This window comes from Camelus dromedarius, chromosome 12 (genome assembly GCF_036321535.1).
Source record: "Camelus dromedarius isolate mCamDro1 chromosome 12, mCamDro1.pat, whole genome shotgun sequence".
NCBI classification, from domain to species: Eukaryota; Metazoa; Chordata; class Mammalia; order Artiodactyla; family Camelidae; genus Camelus; species Camelus dromedarius.
The window spans coordinates 51,579,219-51,592,042 of NC_087447.1; the positions used below are offsets into that span (position 1 = coordinate 51,579,219).

General features: G+C 36.4%; 1 protein-coding gene across 3 annotated transcripts in view; it reads right to left on the bottom strand.

The window, feature by feature from the left end:
* Positions 1-12,824, bottom strand: part of INTS4 (integrator complex subunit 4) — an 86,382-nt gene that overhangs the window by 38,616 nt on the left and 34,942 nt on the right. For all 3 annotated transcript variants that reach the window (XM_010990059.3, XM_064492744.1, XM_064492743.1), the window contains exons 10-11: positions 12,469-12,643; positions 7,727-7,932 (exon numbers count right to left, since the gene is read on the bottom strand). In XM_010990059.3, coding sequence (XP_010988361.2) covers positions 7,727-7,932; positions 12,469-12,643 — 381 coding nt within the window. The remainder of the gene's footprint in view (positions 1-7,726; positions 7,933-12,468; positions 12,644-12,824) is intronic.

Sequence of the window (12,824 nt, forward strand, 5' to 3'; positions counted from 1 at the left end):
GAAAAGACAAAAATAAATAAGTATGTGAGCCAGATATGATAAGTTCTATGGAGAAACTATAAAGCAGGTTAAGGATAAGAGTGCTGGAACAGGTGGGCTATTTTACATGGGATTATAAAACAGAACAGCGAACATAAATGCCACAAAATGAAAGCATGCTGAAAAACAGCAGTGTGGCTACAGGAGAGAGTAGGTACCAGAGATGTCAGAGTGGCCCCTTCTCTCCCAACACCTTCTGCTCAACCTCACTAAAATGATTAGAAAGGCTCACCAACAACTTCTTAATGCTAAAGTAAATGGAAACGTATCAGTTTTACTCTTATTTGATATCTCCATAGCTTTTTTTTTTTTGACAGTTCTTTAAAACTTATAACATAGACAATTTGAAGCACGTATAAAGGTAGAGATAATAAATCCCCCAATTTCAACAATTAACTCATTGCCAATCATTTTCATCTATACCTTTACCCACTCCTCTCAGATTATTCTGAAGCCAGAGATATTATAGCATTTTGTTGGTAAATATTTCCATAAATACGTCTTTTAAAAAGATTATTTTCTTAAAGTCCATAAAATCAATATCCTGCCTAAAATCTTAATAACTACTTCATGTTAAGTATCTATTCCATACTCAAATTTCCGACTCAAAAAGTTTTTACTTGTTCTAATCAGGCTTCAACAACGTCCACATATTACAACTGGTGTCTATCTTAAGTATCTTTCAATATGTAAAATTCCTTTACATCTCACTTATTTTTTTCCCCTTGTAATTTTTCCCCTGAATATCCTGCGATGGTAGTTTGATTTAGCAGCTTGATCAGATTCAGGTTCAAATTTTTTATAAGACCACTTCATAGGTGGTACTATGTACTTTCCTCAGGAACTGTATGATGTCATTTCTTTTTTGTGATATCGGGAACCACTGAAGGGTACTGCCTAGAACCAGCAATTCATTAAAGTAGCAAAAAAATGATAAACAAATTCTATCATTCCTCTTCACTTATTAACTGGAATATTTCTATAAAGAGAAACTTCTCCTTACCAACTAGTTGGTTGTCTTTAAGTTTCATTTGTATAAGAAAAGGAAAAATGATAAATGCTTAACTCCCTAATTTACCAGTTTTCAAAATACTTAGTTGATTACTAAGCACCTTCCAAAGGTGATTAATGCAGTTTTTTAATAATTATAAAATCATGAGTATCAGCTTATTTGCAGCTGTAATCCTTAATGATGTGTTCCACCTTCAGCCAGTGAGAGTCTATTTAAGTTGCCTCCTAGGTCTTTTAGATATGATGATAGAGGTTTTTGATAGTTAACATTTGCTTTCTGTGTGACAAAGTGGTACAAGTTCATCTTGTTACAATTTCTGCACTAGACCCGGAATCAGACATTTCTCTTTGTAATTTGGGTTCCTTTTAGTGGGAAATGTGATCATCAAAGCATTTTTTAAAATCAGATTTACTGACATATAATTTACATTCTGTAAAATTCATCCTTTTTAATGCACACTTTCGTGAGTTTAACAAATAACATATAGTTATATAACCACCATCACAATCAAGATATAAAACATTGTATCACCCAAACTTCTCTAGTGTCCCCTTGTGGTCTCCTCTTTACTTCAGCCTCTGGCCAACCACTGATGTATTTTCTGCTAGTTTTGTCTTTTCCAAACTGCTATCTAAATGAAATTAGAGCATGCTGCTTCTTGTTTCTGGCTACTCTCACTTAGCATAATGCCTCTGAGATTCATTCATATGATGTCATATATATCAGCAGTTCCTTCCTTTTGATGACTGAGTAGTATTCCACTGTATAGATGTACCACTTTAATTTATCCATTCACCAACTGAAGGGTTTTGTGTTGTTTCCAGTTTGGGACTATTACAGATAAAGCTACAGTAAACATTTGCATAGTGGTCTTTGTTTTCAGTTCTCTTCAGTAAATACTCCAGAGTGGGACTATGGGGTTATATGGTAAGTGTATGTTTAATTTTATAAGAAACTGTCACAGTGGTTTCCCAAGGGATTCTGCCATTTTGCACTCCCATCAGCAATGTATGAAAGTGCTAGCTGCTCCCCATCCTCACAGCACTTGATATCGTCAAGGTTTCTTTTGTTTGTTCTTTAACCATTCTAATAGGTATGCTGTCATAATATCCCACTGTGGTTTTAATTTGCATCCCCCTAATGATTAATGATGTTAAGCACTGTTTTCACATGCTTGTTTATTATTTGCCACTTTTTATCTTTTTTGCCTAAGTGTCTTTTCAAATCTTTCACTCATTTTTTTAATTGGGTGGTTTGCTTTCTTATTACTGAATTTTGAGAATTCTTTACATATTTTTTATCAGATGTGTATTTTGCGAATATTTTCTCCCAGGCTATAGTATGTCTTTTCAAACCCACCCCCCCACCTTTTTTTTTTTTTACTTAGAAAACAGAAATTTATTTTCTGAGTTCTGAAGGCTCAAAGTCCAAAATCAAGATACAAGCAGAGATGGTTCCTTCTGACGGCTGTGATGGAGAATCTATTCTACGCCTCTCCTAGTTTCTGATAACCTTGCATTCCTTAGCTTGTAGATGGCATTCTCTCTGTGTCTTCACAATGTCTTTCCTCTAGTTGTATTTCTGTGTTCAGAACACCCTTTTTGGGTATGGTTTACATATCAAAGGCATTATATGTGTTTGATTTGGTCCCATTATCTCTTTATTGTGATAAAATATACATAACATAAAATTTACTATTTTAAGTAAATACACATTTTAAGTGTATAGTTCTATGGCATTAAGTACTTTCACACTGTTGTGTTATTTTTATATTTTTTAAAAGTGTCTTTTTGAAGAATGTTTTAATATCGATGAAGTTCAGTTTATCTAGTTATTTCTTTTATAGATTAAGTTTTTAGTGTCATATTTAAGAAATCTTTGTCTAAGTCAAGGTCATAAATATTTCTCCTAAAAGTTTTACAGTTTTAAGTTTTACTTACATGAAAAAAATCAAACTAAAAATTTTTAAACACACATCCATATTCACATAACAAAATCAAAGAATTACAGGACTCACCTTGGTTGAAGACATGCCTCCTTTATTCTCCAGGCATTCTCTTTTATCCTGCAATTCTCTCATTTCTTTACCCTATATACAATTAGCAGGGCCAACTTCTTAATAAAAGCATCTGACAATGTCATTCCCTGTTTAGGAATCTCATTTGGTTTCCCACCACCTCTAGGATAAAGCTCAGGCTCCTCAGCATGACACACAGGCCTTTTACATTTGGTTCCCTACTCACTTCTCCTGTTTCACCTCCCACCCCTTCTCCCTCAGAGCCACATGAACTTCTCAATGTTCCCTGTCCATGCGGTGCCATTTCACACTTCCCCAGCTTTTAACTGTGGTCATATGCTATCGCTCTGGTGAAAATGGCATTCCTTACCTTACTTTTGATACTATCCTGTAATTACTGGTTTATATTGCCACTTTCTCTATAAAACTGAGCAGCTTGGAGGCAAGAACTAGCACTGTCCACTTTGATACCCTCAGGACCTACCTGGCTCAGCAAAAAAATTAGTAAATGTTTCTTGAATGACTTTTTGAGATACTACAGGTTCATTTCCAGACCACCATGATAAAGTGAATATCATAATACAGGAATTCATGAGTTTTTTAGTTTCCCAATGCATAGAAGAGTCATGTTTACACTATACTGTAGTTTATTAAGTGTGCAATACCATTATGTCTAAACAAACAATATATGTACCTTAATTAACAAATACTTTATCACTAAAAATGCTAATCATCACCTGAATCTTCAGCAAGTCATAATCTTCTTGCAATAATAACATCAAAGATCACTGATCACAGATTACCATTACAAATATAATAATAATGAAAAAGTTTCAAGTATTGTGAAGATTACCATAATGTAACACCGAGACAGGAAGTGAACAAATGCTACTGGCAAAAAGGCACCAATAAACTTGCTCCATGCAGTGTTGCCAAAAACCTTCAGTTTGTAAAAAACACAACATCTTCAACACACAATAAGATGAGGTGTATCTGTATAATGAACTACTACTATATGAATGCTTTCTATGAATGCTTTATATGGTGCTACATGAATTCTCACTTAATTCTTATAAGAAACATATGAATATGTGAAATTATCCTCACTTTAGAGATGAGAAAACCAAGAACTAGAAAGATTAAATAATTTGCCCAAAGTTCCAAGGAGGATAAAACACTGCGAAAATCTTTTAATAGCTTTTAGTTTCTCTTCCCTTAATATGGCTTTCAAGGCTCTGCATGAGCTGGTCCCACCCACCCCTGCAGCCTAATTTCATTTCATGCACTAGCTCTGTCACTGCCAGGCCCTCTTTTGGTCCCTCAACTGTGCCATGTTTCCACTCAACACAGTTTTTCTACACTTCGTGCTCCTCTGCCTGAAACATCCTCACATCTCACACTCCCAACTCTTCCTGCCAACTCAGTGCCTTACTCCTTCTTTATAGCTCAGCTTCAGAAGCCTGTTCTGACTGCTGTACCCCTCAACTCCTAAAGACCAAGTGCCTCTATGATACACCCTTATGGGACCTAACTTCTTTCTGTCATGAAAGCTAACATTACATCTTCACTTGTGTCTTATTTGTCTGTCTCCCTCATACCTAAATTGTAAGGTCCATAAAAGCAGAGCCATGGTAAATAAATATAAAAACAAACAAACAAAGGGAAAAGGGGATTAAGGAGAAGGGCTGACAGGTTAATTCAGATCTGTCTGGCTCTGTATGTTGCAGAGTTAGGTAAGACATAATGCTTCCTATATGAACAAACCTCCACCACTAATAGGAGGTAGTGTTATCAATGTACTGGAGAAACAATTTTCAAAGTAATAAGAAAACAATTTTGACTTGTGTGTTTCTTAAGAACTTCCCAGTTATATGGCTGATCTGTGTAGACTTGTTTTAGGAAATGTTTACTAAACATCCTCTATGCGTAAGTCACCACCTTAAACCCTGAAAGGAATACAATACAGAGTACAACATGGTCACTCTCCTTTAGGAGCTTACAATCTCATCAGGGAGATAAGACAAATATACTAAATCTGTCACAAATGGTAAAATATGAAAACTACAGTAAGAGACACACGGGCTTGGTACGCAACAATTACATCTTAAATGAAGCAATGAGGGAAAAAGTCAATTTACCTGAACTGAATTTCAAGAAAACTTCAAGGATGAGATATGTTGAAAGAGGGGCAAATTGTTTTATCCTTCTGTATAGAATCCTCCAATGCTAGGTATCCCATAATACTTAGAATAAAATCCAAACATCTTACCATAGCCTTAAGGCACTCCACCTGCCCCGACCCACCTCTCAGGCCTCATCTCATACCACCTTCCTACTTTCTACGTTCCACCTCTACTGGCCTTTTTACTCCCTGTACCGGAAACACGCCAAAGCTCACTGAGCCTTTCTACCAGCTGTTGCCTCTATCTGAAGGTCTTTCCTCCAACCTTCACATGGCTGGCTCTTTTTTGTCATTTAAGACTCAGCACAAACATTGTCTCCTCAGAAAGGCTTTTACTAATCATTTAATTTACAGTGAAATTCCCATTCCTCTATCACTGTTTAACTTCTGCATAAGACATCACTCTCTGAAATCATTTTGTTTGTTTACTCTCTCTGTAGAATATACGTCCCATGAGAACAAGGAACCTGTTTTTGATACCATGACACCTCTAGTACATAGACAGTGCTTGCTGAATTCAGCTAGTAGCTCAACATAACAAGAAAAAGAAGGGAAGGGAAAGGGAGGGGAGGGAGGGAAGGAAGGAAAGGAGGGGCAAATTAAAGCTGGACGAGTCAGCTAGCTAGATTTCAAAGCGGTGAGGTACAGTGACACAATAAATATAAGAAGCAGTGAACAACTGCTTAGGTGGAAGAACAGAAAATGAATTTATATAAATCTAAGCTTAGTGGAGAGAACTCCAAGTCAAGGAGTTTAGACCTAAACAAATTCTGTGAGTTTATACAAAAGTGCTTATGAATCAGCATACCTGTGGCCCTATGAACAATTCAGTACATCAATTATAGCTTGGACATAGCTCAGCTACTTAACGTTTACGGAGCATCTACTTGTGCCTGACACTACAAAGCACTGGGAATTAAAGAACAAAAAGCCAAGACCCTGGCCCCTTGAGAAGTTCACGGTTTTGTGGAATAAAGAATTTAATAAACAACACGTATTGATAAATGCTATACTAATGTACACAGGGTGTTACAGAAATACAGAGGAGTGCTATTTAGCCCACTCAGCGGTGCAGTCAGTTAAGGAAGGCCTCCTGGATATATTACCTAATACAGACACTAGGAATAAGTGGAAGTCAACTACGTGAAAAGGGGCAGTTTTGCAGGCAGAGGGGGAAAAATTACAGTGAAGGCAAAATGGTGAAGAAAAGCAGGATGATTAGGGGAGTGAGTACAGCATAAAGTTCTAGGTGAGGAATGATGGAAAAGAAAGCTAAAAAAAGAAAGGAGAGGCTAGGTTATAGAGACCAACCATAGAGAACAATATGTGAAATGCAAACTTATCTTCTTAGGAAAAAATATTTGAAAAATTATAAATAAAGATTTATAATTCAAGAAAGATCTTAAAAGATGTGCTAAGCAATTGAGAGAATCAAGAATTAAGAACTCTGAAATCAAAGCACCTAATGTAGTTTCTTAAGTGTGTAGTAAAAATCCATAACAAGTATTAATATGTAAACATCAAATTGCTATCCCTTTCGCAATATTGAAAAAAACAAAACAAAAGGGGGGGGAGGGACCAAAGGCCAAATTTCATTTATTAATATTTCAAAAACCTTCAGTACTCACAAATAAAATCCAGACACTTCAGAAAAATAATTCAAGAACCACACAGAACTTGGCTTTACAGCCTGGAAGGCAAATTTGTTTTCATAACCTGGCAAAGACACTTATTACCTGTATGAACTCAAACAAATTACTTTTTTTCTGTGTAAAACTCCAGGGTTGAACAAATTGATCCCTAAGATCCCTTCCTGCTGTAATATCCTATGACTCACTAGAAGAATTAAGGAATTAAATTAAATCACAGGCTGAAAAGAATTCTTCACTAGTTAGTCCCTGCCTTATCTATAGCCACTTCCCTTTCCTCTTCCATCTCTCAACTGTAAGTTGTATTACAATGAATTCCTCCCAATTTCTTGAATATATCATATTCAGTTTTACCTCTGGATCCTTAGACATTGCTCCCTCTGTTTTGTACCCTTCCACCTGACCGTCAATGCCACTCCTTCCTAAGAAAATGCCTCATGCACCTGAATCTAATATAATGTTGTAAGTCAACTATACTCTCATCATTAAAAAAAAAAGATAAGAAAAAAAAAAGGGAAATGTTTCATTCAGTCCTACTTCTCCAAGAGTCCACTATAGCATTCCTTCTTTCTTCTCTATCTCCCCAACCATACCTCAGATAATTCAGGTTAGATACTCTCTGTACTCCCAGGGCATCCTGTCCTTTCCTGATAGTGGCAATACTAAGCTTTATTCAAATTTCCTGTTTAACAGTCAGTCTCCTCCATCTTGGGGGAGTTGTATGATGGGAAGGTAGAACTAGGCTTCCTGTACACTATTTTATTATCAGTACCTGGTGGTACTCAGTATGTGTTGATGAAGAAATGAGTAACAAACTGATCACTCACCTCTAACACAGCAAGGACAGTGTCAAGCTGATCCTCTCGAAGAGTGATATTGTTAGAGATTTTTCTCATCGTGTGTATGGACTGCAGACGTACTTCCTCAATTTCATCATTAAACATGTCAACCAAGAAGTCAAGGCACTTCTCAGCAAAAGAGGGTGAAGACTGGGCCAGCATGCAGAGAGCCTCTACAGCAGCAATGCGGACCTCTGGAGAAAAGGAGACAAGTAAAACTGAACATCAGGTTAAGACTCATGGGAAAAATTCAGGGATGATTTCTTCTCACTAACGTTTGTCTTTCCCTCTCTCCTCCTCTTACCTACAAACTCTCTGGGAGATCTCCTTCATGCCTGCAGATTGCACAATCATCTTCACATGGACTTACAAACAAGGGCTTTGGTATCACAGGGATGAAGGTTAAGATCCTGACTCCACAGACATGTGATCAAGTCACATGCCTATCTCCATTAATAGAATTTCTTGAAAACTATGTTGTCTTATTTATCTCAGTATTCCAGCCATAGTAAAGTACTATTTTAAAATGCAGCTTGTAAATATTAGTATTATTATTAAGATTAAAATAGGCTTAATATCATTATTCTTATTTTAGAGATAAGATTCAGCAAAGTGAAGAAACTTTCCTCAAAGTGAGTGAGAGCAGAGATAAGTACTCAGGTCTGCTAATTCTAGGCTAGAATTAAAGGTTAAGGGTGTCTGCTGTGGAATGATAGAGGTCTCACAATGAATTGTGAAAAGTAATCCATCCAATAACTTGGAGGGTGATCTTGTATAAGTAACTTAACTTTCTAGTACCTTAATTTTCTCACCTATTAAATGGAGATCATACCCATTTTCTTACATAGTTAGGAGGAATAAATGACATAGTGTAGGTAAAGCACATTGCACACTGCCTGGCATATGTTGAAAGCTCAATAAATACTAGCTATGATATAGGTATGGGTCTTGTAAGCACCTTGGAAACAGAGGCATGTCCTCTACCTCCTGCATGTGCAGAACATGTAACAGTAAAGACACTGAATCCAGGAAGCCCTTCATTCATTCACTAACTATGTTTCCTGAATGTGCACGACATGCCCGGCCCTGTGCTAAGTGTTGGGATACAGAGATGAGAGATGGGTAAGCTACAGACAATGCTCACAAGCCTTCCACACATGCTTGTTTTGTTCCAGTAGTTCCCACATGGTTCTGCAACAAAATGTACAGTTTAAAAAAAAAAAGAAAAGAAAGGAAAAACATTCAAATTGGGGTTAAAACTCATAAATATAGCTTGCTTTTAAGAAAGGTTTTATAGACACTTTAAAAGCAGAGTTAGTACATTAAAGGGAGACAACTCAGATTATTCTTAGTAGTTATGAATTCCTCCATTTCACCAGAATGGAAGAATTTGCTCTACCTCACAGTAATATAATTTAAATATGAAATTGCTAATAATTACAAAGCCAGCCAGAGATGGACCCGAATGTGTTAACCGGATCTTCTTCCTAGGGCTTTATCCATTACACAGCACTAACTCACGTGTAACTCTTCCAAGTCTATCAAGGGAATTAGAGAAACTTCTGATTAGCACAAGATAATCAGTATGACCTGTGCTGATGCAATTCCAAGCAGAGGCAAAGAAACTTGGTATTTTACTGTGCAGGTACAGCCTGGCTACAGGTAGACAAATTAACAATTTCTACTGGACTTTTTGGAATGCTGCAATCAGATCCTAGTTTTGCCACTTATTGGCTTTATCCTTAGCACTGAAGATAGACAGATGAACAAGAACAAGCCTGTCTCTCAGCAACTAGACTAGAACAGTTAATTGCATGACATAGTGATGAATGGTACAATGAAAAAGCACAGGGAATACTAGAAAATGCAGAAGCAGCACATAGCCCACTCAACAGGATCAGAGGCAGCTCTGCAGAACAAGTGACCCCAAAAATAATACCTGAAGGAGTTGTTAGGCCAAAATAAAAAGGCCTCTCTAGGCAGAGAAACAAAATGTAAAGCCCCAGAAGGGAGGGAGAACACAGGACAAGAGGAGTAAAATTATGTGTGATACTACATTAGAGTCTATAGCCAATAAAATAAGGCTCCATTTCACTTTCAGCAAATGTGTCCCTAAACCCCTGATTTACCCAGAATTATGTGACTGATTAAATTAGAAAGCTGCCATACCTGATGCTGGTTATGATTTACTCACTTTCTAAAGTTAAGTTCCTTTAATTAAACTCCAGTAACAAACTAAAACCTGTAGAATTAAACCACATAAACATTAACGCCAATGAAATTCAATTGTAGAAACTAAACAAAGCAAAACTGCTAATAAAAACAAAATAAAATAGGTTCCAGTTACTTGTTTTAGAATAAAGTGAGTTTTAATAACTGGACTTCCTTATTATCTAATACTATTTATAGTTTTAATTCATGTATCAAGTTTATAGAGAACAAAAAAGCAGAGGTAGCTCTAATTTCTACATATACAGAAAATCTTACAGCAAATTGGATAGAGTTACCCAATTCTTACATTTACTACTAGAAAACTGTCTTTCAAAAGTAATTCTCATGCCCTTCTAAGAAGTTCTATTCTAAGGTGTCATTTTTTTATAGGAATTTTAAGGACCTGAGTTCTAATCCTCTGACATAAATTTACTATAAAATTTGGACAATCAAAATTATCTCCCCAGGTCTGTTATCCTCCGTGAAAATGAAAAGGTTGGAAAGGTTGTCAAAGCATTGACAGTCTGTGATCTAAGTGAGATAGATAGCATCATGTTGTGGAGATCATAAAAGCTTTGCAAGGACTTCTATCACTAGCTAAAATGGAGTAACAAGGGCCAGGTTTATCTTTCTGTCAGAAACAAGTAAAGACAGAGACAAAATACATGAAACAAAAATACTCAACACACTACACATCAAGCAATAAAAGGTAGTGATCCCTGAGCAACAGGAAATAAATGAGATAGGCTCTATGATTATATAAGTTTATTGTGTGTAGAGTTTCCAGGTTGCAGGTCTCCCTGAGTTGAGAAGACAGAGCTGGGGGCCTAGAAAGGCCAACATGGCTAGAGTTCACAGGGCAAAGTACCAGAAAGAAGAGAAGTGCACAGAGAGAGCAAGCTTGGAAGATCTGCAGGGGGTCCTCCTCAAGTTTTTAGCTAAGCTCTGATCTGTAAAGAAATTACCCAAGGTCTGAGAAAGGACCCCTCAACAAGATTTGGGGGAATAATCTCTAAAGCTCACACATGGTCTACCATAGTTGTTTCAGCAGTGGAGAAAAATAATCCCTAGCCTAATGTGCCACCTAACAAAGCTTAAAAATAAAATGTGAACTAACTGTATCCTAGAACAAAGCTCAAGAACATTTATAGGAATATAACAATGCTCATCACTCAAGGAAGTAAAATTCACAGTTCTGGCATCCTATCAAAAATGACCAGGCATGCATAAAAGCAGGAAAGCAGAACTCATAATGAAGAGGAAAATCTATCAATCAAAACCAAGAAATCACATAAATAAAAGAGCCAGAAGACCAGGACATTAGGACTGTTATTAGGACTGCTGACAAAACTAGAGAAAAGATGAAGCATATTAAGCAGAGACATGGAAGATACTAAACAAACCGAAATTCTAATCAAACTTCTAGGAACGAAAACTACAATGTCTGAGATGAAAAATACACTGGATGGGATTACCATCAAATGAGACACTGCAGAAGAAAAGAAAAAGATTAGAGAACTCCAAGGCAAAGCAATAATTATTATTCAAAATGAAACAAAGAGAAAAAAAAGACTAGTAACCAAAAGAAAAAAAAAAAGAGTGGAGCACCTGTGAGCTGTCAGACAACCTCAGCAGCCTGATTTATGTGTAATTGTAATATCCAAAGGAGCATGGGGCCAGAAAAATATTTAAAGAAATAGTGGCCAAAGATTTTCCAAATTTGATGAAAACTATAAACCTATAGCTTCAAGAAGCTCAACAAACTCCAAGTATAAGAAATATGAAGAAAATTACCCAAAGACATGTTATAATTAAAGCACTTAAAAATCAGTGATAAAGAGAAAATCTTAAAAGCAGCTAGAGAAAAAGACGTATCATGCACAGAAGAATAAAGATTTTAAATGATAGCAGACTTCTCAACAGAAAAATGTAAACTGGAAAACTGTGGAACAAAACCTTTAAAGAAAAAAACAACAAGAAAAGATTAATCTAGAATTTGATTCCCAGTGAAAATATCTTTCAAAAATGAAGGTTAAAGAAAGTCTTTATTAGTCATACAAATGCTTTAAAAGTCAGACTAATCTGGATTTACATCTTGCATCTGTCTCTCATTAGATGGATGACTAATAACAAGGTATTACTGTTATCAGTATCAATAATATCAATTTTTACTACCACTTATTAAGTGCTTACCATAAGTGGGTCACCTACTATGACAGTGTTCCATGTACACATAATCCCATTTAATTCTCACAATACAAAAACATTATTAACCTTGTTTTACAGAAATGCTAGAATTAGAACCTAAATTGACTAAACTCAAAGTCTATATGCTCTTTACCCTGTATCATACCACATGAGCCTCAGCCTTTTCTGTTCATAAAATTAAAATAATAGTAGGTACATTACAGACTATGAAGATCAAACGAGACAATGTGTGTATATCACCCAGTACAACACCAGACACATAGCAGTCACTCAGTAAATGGGCACTGATATTATCACTCAGCCATACTTACCATACATCTCATCTTCCAATCCATGAACAAAGGCTCCGCAAGCTCCTGACTCTATCAAGTTCACAGCCCCCGTATCTATTTCTTCCTTGGGAGCATCATCTCCCCACTTCCTGCCACTGGAAAACTCCCCTGAGCTGTAAAGTTCCTTGGCGCGCTCATGTGCAGTGCGTTTCCTCTGTGAAAGACAACAAATACCATTTGCTGAAGGTTCAGAGGGAGCAGTTAAGTTTCACTCCAAGAACATGAGAAGGCAGAAATAAGACTGCTGAGAGTCATATTAAAAATAAATAGATAAAAACCTCAATAGGTCAGAGCAGAGAAATGCAAACTCAACTTAAAGTAAGACCAAGGTTCTC